Source organism: Anser brachyrhynchus (genome assembly GCF_964034855.1).
Source record: "Anser brachyrhynchus genome assembly, chromosome: 25".
In the NCBI taxonomy this organism is placed as follows: Eukaryota; Metazoa; Chordata; class Aves; order Anseriformes; family Anatidae; genus Anser; species Anser brachyrhynchus.
This window is the reverse complement of record NC_137718.1, coordinates 1,682,549-1,698,917: the sequence shown is the minus strand read 5'-3', so window position 1 is coordinate 1,698,917 and position 16,369 is coordinate 1,682,549. Positions and strand designations below refer to the sequence as shown.

The following is a 16,369-nucleotide window of genomic DNA, read 5'->3' as shown; positions in this document are numbered from 1 at the left end:
CGACGCGGCGCGGCCATCTTGGGGCGGCCCCCGCCCTCACCTGGGCAGGTGAGCCGCCATGTTGCGGCGCTGAGCGGCATGCGGGGCGGCGGGGCGGCGGCCGCCGGCGGCCTTCTCCTCCCGCGGGGGGCCCTGATCCTGCTCGGTAACGGGGCCGGGGCGGGTTTTTCTGCTCCTCCGGTGGGGTGGGGGGAGAAGAGCTGCGGAGGGGCGGTGTGGGGCCGCCCCCGGCCGGGGCACGGCGCGGGTCGGGGCTGCGGGGTTTGCTTTCCTCACCCTGCGCTCTGCCCTCCGCTCCCATGCCACCTTATTCCCCTCTCTGCTCGGTACGCTTGAGATATTAACATTTCCAGTTGGCAAGAAAAGTATTTTTTTTTTCTCGAGACGCTATGTTTTGTATTGTTTGAATTGAATATTGGCAGAGGTGTTTGCAGTACTACAAACTTGCACAGGAATTGGCGGCGCTCGATAGAAATGTGCGCCTGCTATCGTTCAAGAGTCAGCTGTGAAAATTAGAGCAGAGCCTAAGGCAGGGTATTGCCCTGAAAGTCTTCACGAACGGGAGCCGGAGGTTTGTGAAAGGGAGGATTCGGACGATGCTCCTGCAGGGCAGGCAGTTTGCCTCCCTGGCTGGGGCATCGCAGCAGGGGAACGAGGCGGGAGTTTCGTGACATGCTGAAAACGAAAAATGAAGGTCATTTACCATTGCAGTATGCCTCGTAACCCAGTGCGCGTGCAAGTCACTGGCTGCATCACTTTGGGGTAAGGCACGCTGAGTCAGAACTACCTTGAGGTAGTCTAAAGCTAGCAGGTTGCACTTCCTCAGAGGGCTGGTTGAATTGGTTTCTTGCCTCTAAAACTTCCTTACCTCCATGTCTAAAATTCTGTATGCTTTTGGTGGTATTTTCAAGATAAATACTTTTCGAGGCTAATTGCAATCCCGTAGAGAATAGGTTAGGGAAATGATCTGCTTTGCTTTGGTTTCATTATGGGGGTGATAGTCACTACTGTGCTTCACTCTTCAGACTGGGGTTAAGCTGCACATCCATCAGTATGTTTGGGGCATCATCACTCTTGTGCCTCACAAATAACAACAACCTAATCCTTGTCTTTTGTGCTTGTTCCAAAAGGTATCTGCAATGCTTTTTCCCTGGATATTAAAGCCAGTTCTAAAGTGCGAGCTTTCGTTGGTGAAAAAGTACTGCTGTCATGCACGTTCAAGTCCATTTCTCCCATCACTGAGAGTCTGACAGTGGACTGGACGTACCGGCCCCTCACGGGTGGTCACATGGAGACAGTAAGTGAAGGAGGCAATCTTCTTCTAGTGAAGATTGACCAGGTCTCTGTGTATGTTGAAAATCTGATGGTATTTTTTTCCCGTTTGCCCTGCTATGCTTATTCTGCCCTTTGAAGTGCGGGATTCTGCTCGTTGCCTTCTTTCCCATCAGAAATTGCTTTAGTGTTCTTTGGGCAAAAAATTTTCAACGTAAATGTGTAGTTGCACAGAGGTAATTTTGTAAACCTTTGGGTTTTGACACAAGCACTGCATTGTACGCTACAGCTATACGTAGAATGACTGTAAAACATTTGAGTGGGAGCTTTCTTGAAGGCAGCTATACCCTATTAATTCTGTGATGCAATGTACTCCTGATTTTACCTTGGAGTGCTAAAAACGTGTGCAATGACACTGAAGACAGTGATGATGACAGCCTCTGAGGTTTATGGGCTGCTACTTGTCTTGGCAGCAGCACTTTGAAATGTAAGCATAAATACACAAATCAAAAAGGCAGCTGGAAGCCTCTCATTCAAGGCAGAAACAGAAAATGCGTATCTTTACAGTTTACCAGTGACTAACACTTCCTGAAGAGTTTGAACTCATAGTGGTATCCCTGTATCTGGAATAAAAGGGTGCTGCCCGTATGAAATCAGGTCTGCTAAGTCTTCACTGGTAGGGCAGGAAGTGCCAAAGTGCAGGAAGCAAATTCTGAAGAACTGCCATGCTCTGTCTTGCGTGACACAAGGAACATACTCCTCAGCTGCAGATCTGCTGAGGGGAACAAGCTGGTCAGAAGGGTGATGATGACATATGTCAGTGCCATGGCTGGTAGATAAAAGCTTTGGAGTTCTAATGAAATGGGACAGATTTAGAATTACCAGATAGGAACTTGGAGAGTCTCCTGTGTGCAAGCTATTCTTTCTGACTTGTTAGTATGTCTTCCTTTACGTTTACAATCCAAAAAGTAGTTTGATTTCTTAGAGGAGTGTTTTATTACAGCAATTATTGTCTTTCCCTTCTTTTAGATTTTTCATTATCAGTCAGTTGCCTACCCAACAACAGTGGGAAAGTTCAAAGACAGGATATCCTGGGTTGGGAATGTTGCCAAGGGTGATGCTTCCATCGCTATCCAAAGCCCTGTGATGAGTGACAATGGGACGTTCATCTGCAGTGTGAAGAATCCTCCAGATGTTTACCACAACATTCCCCAGACAGTGCTGATAGTTACGGAGAGGGGTAAGCCTCCATTTCATGGCGTGCTCTCACCTGTGTGATACAGCTGCATTGTAGCTTCATCAGAACCTTAAAAATCTGAGCATTGCACGTGAGATTGGTTCCCTGGATTTCCATGTAAGAATTACAGCAAGAATTACCTCAGCCCTTCTTTCTTTGCTAAATACGTAGAGAACCACTGAATTTATTGGGGGCAGGAAGGGATGAAGGAAGCTGTGCTGATAACAAATCAAAAATCAGTCCTTGTTCACGAATTCCAGTCTCCAAATATTGCGGCAGTAGAATAAGTGAGATTTTTGGGAAGTACTGGTCTAAAAATACTGTCACGCCACAAACGCTGATTCTTAGTAATACTTCGTTTCCTTGTCTGCTCTGTGTGTGAGAACTACCCCGAATCTGAAGTTTGGACACGCTGACAAAGCTATGTCATGACCTGCCCGCCTTTGGATTTTTTTGCATATAAAAAACATCCTACTGTGTTGGATATGTGATAAGAGTCCTACAGAGTCCGAGACGAGTTGTTTCAAAGTTACGAGCCCTGGGCTGTGTATGAAAAGGCTCTCAGTCCTTCCTGGATGAATGTTTTTCACAGAGACTTAAGAAAGCAGTATTTTACTACTGTTACAGCTGGTCTGTTCTTTGTCTATCCCGCAGGCCTTTCCTTCCAGCTGACTTCAGCGGTGCTGCTGTCCATTTTAGTATTTCTCCCTTCCATCATTGTGGTCATTCTGATGTTGGTGAGGTTGGGAAGGAAATCTGGATTGCTAAAGGAGAAAAAAAAATCTGGCTGCAAGAAATCCTCTATTGAAGTGTCTGATGAGTAAGTTGTGTCTGGAACCTAAAGCCTGTTTTTCCACCTCGGCCTGTTGACACCGGCCAATGATTCTCTCCAGTCCTTCATTTCATAGCTGTCAGCATCTGCAGGTTGGCCACTGAGATCTTCCTCTCTATGAGCATAATTTAGCTAGTGAGTAGAAAGCTTTGGAAAATCCCTATTTTGGAGCATGAAGTAAGTGCAGTACATCCCTCTTTCTGTCAATGGTGTGAAGCCACGAAACTGAAGCAGTTAAGGATTAGGTAGTCTTTCACTTCTGCAGTCAGATTTATTTTGCTTAAATCAGCAAAAGATATTTTGCTTTTGTGGGTTTTACGGGTTGTGTTTTGGTGTGTGAAAGATCCGTAGCAACGAGACAAACCGAATAATGCTATCTGGTTCCCTCAGTGATGGCCTGAGCACAGCTGCCAAGTCCTGAACAGGCTCTGGAGACTGGATTTCCATCTGAATTGGAGAGGATTGTGTGTTGGGAAGGGTCCGCATGGTGTTGTAGTGACAGCAGTAAAGCCACGCTGCAACTGCTGGAGTTGCACCTGTTTTTGCAAATAATTCCTTCTGTTCTAAATTTTAGAACTGGACTTTTAATACAATGTTTTGATTTATTGTAGTAAGATTTTCCAGCCAAAAGTCACCTCTTGCATTCTTCATGGCACTTGTTGTATGAAATGTCTGCCTTTGAAAAAAAAGACCTGACACTCTCAATTCTTTTGGGGTTTGTTATGCAGAGCCACAGTTCAGTGTGATAGAAGTAGAATTCGTAGTCCATAGGAGATATTAGTGTGTGGTGGTGGGGAAAAGTCCATCCTCATCCTGTGTTTGTTCTCCAGGTCTGAACACACAGACACCTGCTCAGGGCGACTGAAAGCCTGGTGTTTGAACTGTGTGGTAAGTGAAAGTTGGTGTTTTCATAAGTGGTTTTGTTAAGATCAGCGCTCAGAGGAGGTGCAAGAGTAGCAGGCAGAGCTGTCGATAATTTCTCTGGGCTTCAGAGAACAGTCCCATTTGGCTATGCTTATGCTCCGTGGTGATTTCCACATTTTGGGTATCGGGTATAAGAACTGCTGGTCATGCTGCATTACTGGTAGCGAGAGCAGTCCTGAGATCCCCCAAACTGTTTTTTTTTCATTTGACTTTAGATGGAAGCTGACATTTCAAGACGAATATTAACAATTTTAAGTGCTAACCACTGTACTGTGTAGTTTCTATCAGGCTCTGCATAACCAGTTTGGGGTCTGACAGGGCCATGGTGAGGTGTGGAGGCAGTAACGCTTCTATACCCTGTTTCCTGCAAGGATGGTAGGGTGTTGCCTTCTGTCTTTCTTACGGGTCTTCCTTAGAACGTATTGATCACAACAGAGTCCTGCTGAACTCTTGTGGGTTTTGTGTTTGTTTTTGTGGGGTGTTTAGTTTGTTTGCTTCGTGAAATGGGTGGTGTTCTCTAACTGTTCACTTGCTATACCCTAACAACAAGCCTCTGATAATCCGATGTGTTGTGCTGGAACTACTGGATGTTTGCCATCTGCTGTATTTCTTGTGCAAAATATATGTCTGAGTTGTGTGTGCTAGCATTAGCAGCCACAACACTGAGTGTGACACATTCCAGAGTAAGCTCACTAATATGCATACTTGGAGAGTGTGCTTGTTTTTTAACCTGGTGTCCTACAGAGCAAGCTTACCACAGATGCAGCTTTACATCTTTTATACGCAGTCAGGAAGTATGTTAAGGAGGATTTAAATGTATTGCTTGATTCACTGTTCTAATGCCAGTGATTTTAAAATGTAGTAAATGTATGAGCTTTCAGACTGATGTGTGCTGATTGTTTCTACGCTTTAATAGATATAGAATGAAGAATGAGCAAATATACAATTTATGTATGAAATATTTATAATTCTTCACAGCAGTTACAAAGCAGCAGTATTGGCAACAAGAGCTTTGAGAGACGCAGGAAGCAGAAGATGCTTTATTCAAAAGAGAATGTTGCAAAGGGAGGTGGAAAGGCTGTTGCAAGTGACGTGCTGGGGAGCAGGGAGGTACCTTTGCTTTGTTGCAAGTGGAGAGATTGGGAAAAGGTGGGAGCTCAGATACAGTGAGACATGCTACTAGATGAAGATTTTAAAGATTGAAAAATGTTTTCTCATCCTTTGAGAGCAGGCAAACTTGAATGTAATTCTGGTGCTTTTGCGTTGAGTAATTTGTCATTGGTTTGATACTTTGTTCTGATATTCATCTTAACAACTCTCTGAACACTATCTCACTCACTATACTGAGTCTACTTTTTGAGGTTTCTGTAAAACACTTCCTCATGCTTAATACTTTACCAAATAGTTAAAATAGCGAAGTTGATGAAAAATTGTTTGTAATTGAGATTACTGCAAAATTGGTAAGATTTCCCATATAGGGCTCGTATGTTTGAGCTTCTTTCAAGCTGAGGGCTGCAGAGCTGGGTTCTGAGGATGCCATCAAATCATTACTGTGGTTAGAACAATAGATGATGGGGATCTGAGAGTACGTGGTTGTTCAGAGCTGAAAAACCCAACAGCTTGTTCTGCTCTGGATCTGCTCTGCAGGAGTTAGGGGTGCATTTTAAGAAGACGTCTTTCTGCACTTTGTCTTTTGCTTAAGCTTTAGCTGCTACTTCTTTTAAAACAGATTACGTGTGTTGATGCAGTGGCAATTTGTCTGTCTGTGGTAAGTCAAACGGATTTAGCTACAAGTGTTCATATAACTACAAGTCCTAATTTGTTCAAGCACACCAGCAATTTGGAAAGCATTTATGCTCTTGTCTGAAGCCTAGCAGACTTAAATTTTTTGTCAAATTCATTACTTGTTTCATGTCTTTGTATGTAGTCTCAATTTCTCTCTTCATATGCTCTCTTTAGGACACAGATGAGGAAGAGCCGTACTGATAAAAGATCAAATTTATGGATAAAGAACAAAATTACAATGCTGAAAATCTTGGCTAGAAAATACGGAGGCTGCTGGATAACCAATGCAGATTGAAGGACCTGTTCTCATCTTGGTATATGGGAATAATAATGCTGATGGGATAATTCACTCTTACATATTTCAAAAATCATTATTTTGAGCTTCTTTTTAACTTATTGGGGGAGGTGGGGGGAATTTTCCTGAAACCTCCCTTCTCCAGTGCCTACAGAAACCTCGGTGCCTACAGCTGTACAGCCTATTTCCTACCAGCAGTCTGACAGTGTTTGTCTCTTAGTTTACTTCCTAATTTGTTTCCTCTGTGGTTGGTGATATCCCTCCTTTCCTGCACCCTTGAATTCAACTTGCCTGAAGAACAGACTACTCCAGAGTGACACGTCGGCTCTGTAAGGTGATCGTCGTCAAGCACTGACAACATATTCTTCTCATTTTTTTTTGCAACATACTAGCAAAGGACTTAAAACAGCCTGATTGAGTTGGTATATGGCATCCTTTGTCTTGGAGCAAAGAGAACCTACTGGTTTTTAATTGCTTCTTGGCTTGATCTACCACTTAATTACAGGATCACCATTTTGTTCCTACTGTCTTCTTATTTTAAGTTGCCATCTGCACAGCAGTGTTACCTTAAATTGTTGAGCTTTATCTTTTTACTGGAACAGCTGCGTTACTAGGTACATCTACTTGCAGACATGAAGCACAATTCATATACACCTTATTCTTTTTAAATCAGAAATGCAAATGAGGACTCTGTGTCTGTGGAAATGTAACCCCGTCTACCTCAACTACTGACTCAAGGAATCGTGCCAAGGGATGTTCCATGTTAAGAAGAACTGTCTTGTTCCTCCCCTCTTCTAGTGAAACGGTTCATTTTTGGGAAACACTTAAACATGTGTCATTACTGCCCTGTAGAAAAGAGACTACTTTCTCTACCACCAACCTTGCGCAATAGCGTATAGCAGGGAGCAGCGGAATTCATAGAATGGCGTTCTTCATGGGAGAGGTGCTCCAGTCCTCTGGTCATCTTTTGTGGCCCTCCTCTGGGCCTGCTCCAACAAATCCACATCTTCCTTGTGCTGGGGGCTCCGCAGTCTGGGTGCAGTACTCCGGGGGGGCTCTCACAGCTCTGTTCTAACACCTAAAGAGCTGCTGGTTTTTTCTTCCTTTTGGTATGTGGCACCAATCAAATAGTCGTCTTCCATATGTTTCAAGTTTACTGGTGGCTTTTATGTGCCGTTGCCAATAAATTGCATTGTTTTATTCTAGACTTTGTTTGGCTGAGTACAGGTGGATATAGTTGAACGTGTAAAACTGCCATCCTGTTTTGTTGCTTAGCTATAAAACCTGCCATGGGATGTTGGGAAAAGGCGTACTGAGGCCCCCTTCAGCAGCTCAGTGACGGCTGCTGTTCGCAGGTGTGGAGTTCCTGCCTGCAAAGCAGGTTAGCTGTAGATCTGTTTCTTGAGATAAAGAAATTTATTTTTCTCCTGTCTACAATAAAGTAATATTTAAAAAGGTTGTGCTCTGTGATGACACAATGTTTCTACAACTAAAACTGTCCTGAGAAAGGATGTTGGTGGGATCTGCAGCCTAGAGGAAGTGGCTTTATTGTTCCACTTTCGGCCCTAGTACATCAGACAGTTCTTTGTGGAAATGAATAACTTGTTTTCCAGAAGATGTGCCTTCCACTCTTTGCAAAGAGCAGGCTAAATCCTGGGCAAATCTTTCTGGTGCAAAGCTGAATTGCCACGTTGAAGCTAATGGTGTTCTGGATCAAAAATGGTTTTGAGCATGGATAAGATTTATCTTTCTCTCCCTCTGCTCGCTGAGTGGAAGCTGCTCTGTGTACCACTGATGCTGGGGTAGTGAACAGTGAATGCTGTGGTACTCCATAGGAAAAGGAAGGATGAAAATAAGCTTTCAGAGTGACCGAGGAGGGGGTGCAAGTTCAAAGCAGTCAGTGCTGTGTGTCCTGTCTGTGTTACAAAAGGGAGAAGCTGGCCATCATGTGAAAAGCATCCTGGCAGTGGCTCTTTCACCAGTAAGATGCGTGCTTATCTCTGGCCCCTGACCGTAGCAGCAGGAACGCTCAGCAGAGTTACTTGGTGTTGCTTCCTGGTGATACCTCACCGGGACAAGACCCAGCCTATGGGACTGATGAGGTGCTGCACTGCTTGTTCTTGAACTGGATTCCCAAAGAGAAAGCCAGAAGGGAGCACAGGCTGCAAAAGGGTTGCTTGCCAAGAATTTCTTTGTTCTTGACTTCTCACGTAATGAATGATGGCTCAGTTTGCTGTGGCCAAAGGAGTCAGACCCAGCTACATCTTTTATCTGGACTGTCTTCTTCGGAAGCTGCATTCCCACCATGTGCTCCAAGGCAAATGCATCTGTCATTCTTCTCACCTCTGTAGCAGTCGCTTCTGCCTTGTGATTTGCCAGTACCCTCGATGTAGTTCTCAACTTCCTCTTGCGAGTTAAAAGTGACCACCAAACTGAACTTTAAATAAGAGACACGAAACCAAAGACTGTTATGTTTTCCATGTCTTGCACGCACAACATCAAGAACATTTAGCACCTGATTAATTCAGAGGCTCCAAATAAGTCGCTGAAGAGCCCTTTGTGCAAGAGACAAGTTGACTGCCCCAAAACACACTGGGTGAGTAATTTTTTGCTCTAGTACTTACGTTATTTTGTTTCTTTGTCCTGAAAAGATTAGGAAGACATAGGAGTGCTCAGAATTCAGATCCCAAGTAGGAAAATGTGAAGGCAATGTGGCATCTACGTATTTCTTCTTCAATCCACTTAGTAAAGTCTGTTGTCCTGCAGAGGGATTTGGATATGTCAGCATTGTAATATCTGTAACAGTCTGGGTCGTTGGGTGCTGTCTTCAGCTGGTGCACGCACAGCACCTGCTTGCTGCTGCTGAGGGAGAGCCTGCAAAAGTGTGTTCCAAGACAGGACCAGAATTTATTCTGAGAAATAGTGTAAGAAGTCCAGGAAGGATTTGACGGCAAATAAGAACCAAAGCTTCACTAAGTCAGCGACAGAGAACCTTTGAAGTTCTGAGTGTACGTATCCTGCACACAGGCTTCTGTGTGCTGAGGGATTTTAAAAGCTCGGTGTAGTTTTGATTCCTGGATTGAGGGTGGTACTGGGGAAGCGTATCTCTGGTGGAGTTCTAAGGCGTTTAGCAGCATAGCTGAACAAACAAGAGGAGGAAAGTAGGCTGCTCAGGCCTGCTGCACTGAGGTGCCGTGCACGAGGTGAGCATGAATTGTGCTGTGTTTCTAGGTCATGTGTGCACAAGTGCAGGTTATGCAGCAAATTGGGTCTTGGCAGAAATGCAAACAGCGTAGTCAAACCACACAACTCTCTCCCCTCCACCTCCACAAAACCCAGCCCCCAAACAGGTCATGGGTTTTGAAAGGCGCATTTGAGAGAATTACAGAAGGCTTGCAGCCACTTTTAAGGGTTTTGTTTGTGGAAGGGGAGGATGGTGAAAAGCAGAGGTGGTTTTGCGTCACGGACTGTAGGCAGCGACGCCGTGTGCTGCCTGCAAAACCTTCGTGACTGTTTGCCAACTTAGAACAGACCCATGCAGCTAACTCGGGGCCTGCAATCTTGTCTGAGCCTGTAAGAGTGTTTCTGAGCTTCCTTCACTGAGAAAAATGTATTTAGAAATAAAAAAGGAGTCTGGGAAACAAGTCTGGCCATGAAAAGAGACGGAAGTTTTAGCAGGGGATCAGCAGTGGCAGGGCGGAGGCGCTCACTGCACCCTGCTCACTCTTGCTGATCCGTGTTCGCTGTCGTGCTGCTGCACAGGGCTGGCATGTCCCCCTTGCCACCCTGCAGCCCCTGCCAGCCATTTGCATACGGTGTTATTTTCACTCTCGGTTCTGTAGGGAGTGCAGAGGGTGTAGGTGCTGTCTCCAGAAGCTTGGTGCCCCCAGCTGCAGGGCCGTCGCTGTGGCTTTCTGCTGCGCAGTGCTGAAGGGAGCAGTGGATCTCCGGGTGGTAGGAGAAATTTCAGGTGTTCGCCTTACGTATTTCCTCTGACTCCTCTGGATGGTTTGTTGGGGCGAGCAGCTGGGACCTTTCCCAAATCCAAGCTTTAGTGAAGCTGGTCTAGAGGGCCTCTGGCTTTTACAGCGGAGGAAAAACGAGAGAAGCTAATGAGATTACGGATATGATTCATCTCTTCTTGGTTTTATTCCTGCAGCAGACGTGCCCGTATTGAAAAACATATATGGGTGATGGCAGCCTAAGGTCAAACAGTTGCAAGCGCAGGCTCCCCAAGCTGGAGGGTTTTTCTCAGTAACTTTTTGCCCTTAACAATGTTTACCAGTTTTGAACAGGCATAGCTTTGAATCATGGAGCAGAGACGCAACGAGCAGCAGGGTACTGGCTCTTACCTGCCTGTGATCTGTGCATGAACACCGGCTAGCACGTTCCTGCTGGTGACAGGCGGTTCTTCCTTGGGCTGCAGGATGTCTGCACGGTATAGAAAGGAGGCACAACTTGATTTTTAAAGACACGCAGTGGGTCAAACGGAATACAGTGTCAAAACGTGGCACTGTTTGGATAGATCCCAAAAGGTTCTGGCAGAACTTTTCACGATGTGCAGCGCCCTGGAGCAAGGAGGTTATTTCTAGGGCAGGGAGCTTGTGATTTTGGGATCCGTATTCAAACTTGTCTGAGTCTGTAGGAGAAAAAACCATCCCATTGTTTTTTCAGCAGTTAACATCGTGAAGATCTCAGCTGAGATACTGGGGACTCGACCCCCAAACCACCGGAAAGATACATTAGTTAGGGGAAATGCAAAGGTATTTCAGACTGAGCCCTCCCCCAGTCTCTTTCTTCCTTTCTAGGGCTCGGAGCAGTCTCAAACCAGACACATCTGACAGCTGTGCTTCACTGAATCGTAGGCTCCTAGCTGGGACGGTGGCTAACTCTGAGAAGCTGAACATCCAGGGGAGCAAAGATCGTGTCCGCCTCCGAAGAACTAGAGGAAGTCTTTTACTAACCCAGGGGTCCAGCTCAGCTGCAAGCAGCTGGTGTCCTTCCCGAGGGGAGTCTGGTGCATGTGTCACCTCTGCTGCTCCGCTTAGAATAGGATGAAGGTGATGTTGAGCCTGACTCTGGTGCTGGCATTGCTGGGTAAGCTGTAAGTCCTTCTGGTGGCTTTATCTACCTTGCCAGCTTTCCTCTGCCTTTGCTGAAAGACCTCGTTTCCTCTCTTTCTGCTGTGAGAACCTCTTGGGACTTTGCAGGTACACAGGGCTGGGAACATTAAGCATACCAATGACTTCCCTGGTGTCTGTGTGCTGCATATTTCCTTCCTGCACAACTCCCATATATATATATATATATATATAGGCTTGGAATTGCAACAGCATCCATCATCCCTGTGTGGAGGCCTGTATTTACTCTAAGAGGCTCCAAGGCTTTGGAAGAAGTAAAACAGCTTTACCAAGCATAAGTACAGGGAAAGGTTTCCAAGCTATTGATTTTGGCTCTGCTCAAGGCAACTGGCTCGCTTGGTCTCTGCTGCTGGCAAATATTGCTCATATTTGGCTCCGCAGCTGGTCAAGCCCAAAAGAAACCAGTTTGGGAAGCTGTAGCACTTTGCATTTATTATTTACAGGGCATCAGACAAGTACTTGGGGCTTTGCCAGGGCCCAGCCCTTGGTGGCTCGTGGAAGGACTGAGCAGAGTGGCTAAGGCACCAGGTAAAACGTACCTGCCTGAGTGGCTCCCAGCTGAACCAGCTCACCTAGTCCTGGACAGACGAGTGATAGAGACTCAGCTGCTCTTCTTGCTGGGTTCTGCTAATGCTTCTCTCTCTCCCTTGCAGCTGGTGGAGCTGCCCTCCTGTAGCATTTCCACAGCTCTGCTCTGCCCTGTCTCACCAGGCAAGCAGGTGCCTCTCTCTGTTGCCATTTTGATCTCACAGACTTGGGGGCACGGAGGCTTTCTCATGACAAATTTAAGGCATCTTTTCTGCCCTGCTTGTTTCCCATTCCTAACACATATTTTGTGCCCCCCCCCCCCATGGTAGCAACTTCTTCATGCTAGTTTTGTCAGCTCTGTCCTTTCTGATGTTCCTCTGTTTTGTCTTGTTTTGTTTTGCTTTGGTCTTGTTTTCCACTGCCCCACTTCTCTAGAAACCCTTAGTGGTAGTTATGTGGCCAGATGCATTCAAGCCGAGGTCAGGAGCCTGTGAGCAAGAGGTAAGGAAGGCAAATGGGCAGGTTGTGAAAGGAGGAACTGAAATTCGTGTGAAGGGGTTGAGTTGCCCCTGGCCTCTTGTAGATGAGAGTGGCACTGGTTCTCCCAGCCAGTGACTCACAGGAGCAACCATGCAGGAGCTGCAGCCTTTGGCTCCAAGACACAGAGGGCTGGGGTTGAGCGACAAGTTCTGAGGTGCCTTCCCCACTTCCCTTCTATGAGGCTTGTTCAGTGAGCGCAGCAGCCCTTGGTGTCTGGTGGCTGGGAGGATGTGCTGCCCCGCATCCCAGGCACGCCAGAAGCAGGGGTCAGGGAGAGGCTTCGGCCACAGGGCCTCCCTGCTGTGCTCCGGACTGGGCAGTGCCGCTAGCCCCGCGTTTGTCTGGAGAGGAGACGCCTATGGGGACAGGCGGGCTGCACCTGGCTGTCCTCCCCGGACTCATCCTGCTGTCCTTGTGCCTGGCAGAGAGATGCAGCGGGTCGGCTGGCTGGGTGTTCACAGAGCCTCAGCTTCAGGCCAGCACTGGGAACTCTGTCCTGCTGCAGTGCCTGCTCCGAGACGCGGCAGACGAGAGCTGGACGATGGTGAAGGTGGACTGGCTGCACGTGCCACGAGCGGGCACACAGAAGGTGGGTCAGGACCAGGGGGTCGGTGGGGGGCAGAGGGGGGCCGGTGGCAGGGGAGGGTGAGTGAAGCAGCCCTGCTGCTTTTGGGGGGCTTTGGGGAAGCTGCCTGGCCCCGGCTGCCACGGGAGGAAGGTTCCCCATCTGCCAGCTGTGTGCTGCCGTGCCCCAGGCTGCTGGGGAACCCTGGCACTGGGTGTTGTGTCATGGGGCTTTCCAGGAAGATGTGGGTGTGAGGCGGGCTCTGGTGCGTGGCGAGTGCTGCACGGGGGGAGAGGGAGAGACTGCAGACCCTGCTCTCCAGCAGGGAATGAATGCAGGGCAGTGCCCTGTCCCCTGGGCTCCGTTCACCTGAAGTTCTCTGTGTCCCGGCAGGAGGAGATGGTGTTTTATTACTACAGCAACTGTAGCATCTCCGTGGGCCGTTTCCGGGACCGGGTGCAGTGGCAGGGGGACATCTCCCGCTGGGACGGCTCTATTGAGCTGCGGGACGTGCAGGTGAACGACAGCGGCAAGTACCTGTGTGAGATCCGGCTGCTCCAGCAGAGCAGCATCTTCAAGAACCACACGGTGCTGCACATCAGCCCCATGGCACAGAGAGGTACGTGTCCCGCAGTGCCTCCCCTCGCTTGTCACCCTTCTGACCCCTCGCAGAGGCTCCGGGAGGCTTCCAGAGCTGCCACCATGGTTCTCAGGCAGTAGTGCCAGATCCCTGCGGGTACCAGCCCCTGCCTTGGTGTCTCCCCAGCAGGTCAAGGAGCAGCGAGTGCCCAGGGCTCTGCGGTCCTGGGAGACACCGGGCTTTGGTCTGTGACTGTGGGCTGTGGCTCTGTGGCCATCGTGTTGGCATTCCTGGCAGGACGCACCCTGAGGAAGAGGTACTGACATTAGCTTTGGGTTTATGGGGTGAGCAGAGCACCTCCTTGTATCTCTCCTGCCGTGTTCTCCCTGGCCAGGCACTACCCTGACCTGCTGGAGCTGCGGGGAAGCAGACGGCCCCGCTGGGTGCTCCTGCCCCCGAAGCAGGGTGTGGGCTCCTGCTGCCCTCTAGTGTCACGCTGCCCTGCCCGGTCTCCCCTTTTCTCCCAAAGCTGCCGGGCTTTCTGCTGCCTGCAGAGCCTGCGCCCTTCTTGGTGGGGGCCAGCTTTGGGCATTGTGGGTCCGTGGGACGGGAGCAAAGCGCGATGAGCTCCCTGTGCGCCTCGGTAGCCAGCCTCGCCTGGCAGCAGCAGGGATGGCCTGGCCAAGATGCATCTGAAGGGGTCCCAGTGTCCTAGGAGGGGGGGGACCAAGGACAGCAGGAGCAGGTGATGCGTCCTGCCGGAGGTGACACCAGTGTTGCTTTCCCTCAAGGTCTGCAGCCAACACGGCCCTGGAGAGGACCAGAAATGAAGGCAGCAAGGACAAAGCCAAGGTGAGAGCTCAGGCAGAGCCAAGTGGAGGGGAGCACAGCTCTCCTGCCCTGGTGGGGACACGTCCGCACCTGGTGGGAACCAGAGAGGGAGGTGCAGTGAGAGAAGGGGAGGGATGGGACAGCCAGCACTGCCAGGCCGGGGCTGAGGCCGTCCCCACGTGAGGCCACCTAGGCTCCCTGCTGTGCCACCGACTGGGTGGAGGTTGGGATGAGCCTCAGGTGACACCACTCAGTTCGGGACCCGGTTAGGGGGAGGCACTGATGCAGGGGTGAGTTAGTGCTCCTGCGGCATTCACTGGGGCTGGGGACAGGTTTGTCCTCCCACAGGACGGCTGCAGCTTGCCTCCTGAGCAGCCACAGCTGCGTGTCCTTGGGATGCTCCTGACATGGGGTGGGTGCTACGGGGCGCAGGGCTGCGGGAGGGAATCCTGTGCTGGCTGTTCATGAGGTGCTGCGGCTGTTGGCACTGCCCAAATGACTGGGGTTAGAAGGCTCTCATCCTGCTCTCCCCCTCACAGGAAGGGATTTACTGCTCAATGCCCAGCGCTGAGGTACCCAAGGCGGAACAGGACACAGGGAAGAAGAGGAAAGCTGAGGAGACCTACATAACCATGGTGAGGGGGGAGCAGCTGCCCCAAACTGCGGCAGGCACGGGCAGGGGCTTCTTGCACCTGTAGGGTCTTTCCCCTCCAGTGTGGTCTTGTCCAAGGCCTTGGACTTCCAACAGCATCCCTTGTCCCTGCCCGCTCCAAATGGGCCCTGGTGCCTACTGAGGGACTCACAGCCTGTCTCCTTGCAGCACCCCTCTTTCTTACGTGAGAACGGCATCTACGTGGAGCTGGCCAGGAGGGTGATCCCGGCAGAGTGGATGGAAGAGGGCAGATGGGATGACAGACCAAGCGAGGACCCCTACAGCAGACCACAGGAGGCCCTTCCCTGTCCCCCGGAGAGCGGGAAGTAGCCATGCTGGGGGACGTAAACTCCTTAACCAGCTGTGTGCACAAGACATCTTTGTTCCTTTGGTGGGCCAGCATTATGCTGCTGTCAGCCCTTCCTCTAAGAAGTGTCGCTGCTTCGCTCTTATCTCCGTGCCGGAGCTGCTGCTGGGGCTTGTCCTATCCCCGTTATCTGCAGCGGGACCAAGGGAGATGTGTTGCTCTCTTCTCCTGCTCTCTCGAGGGGGACACAGGGGGCACAGCCTTCACTCTCCAGCTTCGATCCCAGCCCATGCTGCTCCGGGACCAGAGATAATGAACTCCGAGGACAGCCTGGTGGGGAAGGGAGGGGGAGACGCAGTGGGAGCCGTGCAGGCGTGCCAGTGGTTATCTTCTGAAAATAATAAAACTCAGCGAGGCCCAGGGGGTCTTCCCTCTTGCTGGCTTCCTTTAACCTCCTGCTTAAACATGTGGTGTTGAAGCGCGCCAAAACCTGCCTGGCTGGGGGGAGCAATAAGCTGAAATAGGCTGAGAGGGGGGGTCCCTCTGCAGCAGGAGGGGGCTGCCTGGGCTGTACTGAGACCCCCTGCTCTGCCCTGGCTCTGCGAGGGATGGAGGGGAGCAGGGTCCCCCCGTGCATCCCACTCACACATATCTTCTGCGCGCCCCTCTGCTCGCAGCCCAACCCTGGGCCTCTCTGCCCTGCACGGGGTGAGTCCAGGAACCCCTCTGAGGCCTCCGGGGCCGCCGTCTTGGCATGTGCTGGCTGCCGTCCTGGCCCTAAAGATAGATGTTTGACACCTGCAGGTGCAGCGCTGCGGCTGGGGACCACCTCCCGGCCCTGCTGGATGGCACACTGCAGCACCGCGCCGCTCTGCACTCC

The 16,369-nt window shown here is 49.8% G+C and overlaps 2 protein-coding genes across 10 annotated transcripts; both read left to right on the top strand.

Moving 5' to 3' along the window:
- The first annotated feature begins 8 nt into the window (after positions 1-8).
- On the top strand, positions 9-7,803 carry MPZL3 (myelin protein zero like 3). 3 transcript variants are annotated; one of them, XM_080567689.1, is made up of 7 exons: positions 9-145; positions 1,131-1,297; positions 2,302-2,512; positions 3,164-3,329; positions 4,172-4,229; positions 5,244-5,414; positions 6,225-7,803. In XM_080567689.1, exons 1-7 carry the CDS (start codon positions 79-81, stop codon positions 6,249-6,251), a joined length of 867 nt encoding a protein of 288 aa, XP_080423815.1. In that variant the 5' UTR covers positions 9-78; the 3' UTR covers positions 6,252-7,803. The 3 variants fall into 3 exon arrangements, with proteins under 3 accessions (XP_080423815.1, XP_080423816.1, XP_080423817.1); XM_080567691.1 differs by lacking the exon at positions 5,244-5,414 and having other exon boundaries at positions 13-145; XM_080567690.1 differs by lacking the exons at positions 4,172-4,229; positions 5,244-5,414 and having other exon boundaries at positions 11-145.
- A 137-nt stretch (positions 7,804-7,940) lies between these two features.
- Positions 7,941-15,948, top strand: JAML (junction adhesion molecule like). Of its 7 annotated transcripts, none has more exons than XM_080567682.1 (8): positions 7,941-8,941; positions 11,211-11,442; positions 12,980-13,143; positions 13,513-13,738; positions 13,886-14,015; positions 14,491-14,551; positions 15,070-15,165; positions 15,351-15,948. In XM_080567682.1, exons 2-8 carry the CDS (start codon positions 11,400-11,402, stop codon positions 15,510-15,512), a joined length of 882 nt encoding a protein of 293 aa, XP_080423808.1. In that variant the 5' UTR covers positions 7,941-8,941; positions 11,211-11,399; the 3' UTR covers positions 15,513-15,948. The 7 variants fall into 7 exon arrangements, with proteins under 7 accessions (XP_080423808.1, XP_080423811.1, XP_080423810.1 ...); XM_080567685.1 differs by having other exon boundaries at positions 11,211-11,449; XM_080567684.1 differs by having other exon boundaries at positions 11,154-11,442; positions 13,889-14,015.
- The last annotated feature ends 421 nt before the right edge of the window (positions 15,949-16,369 follow it).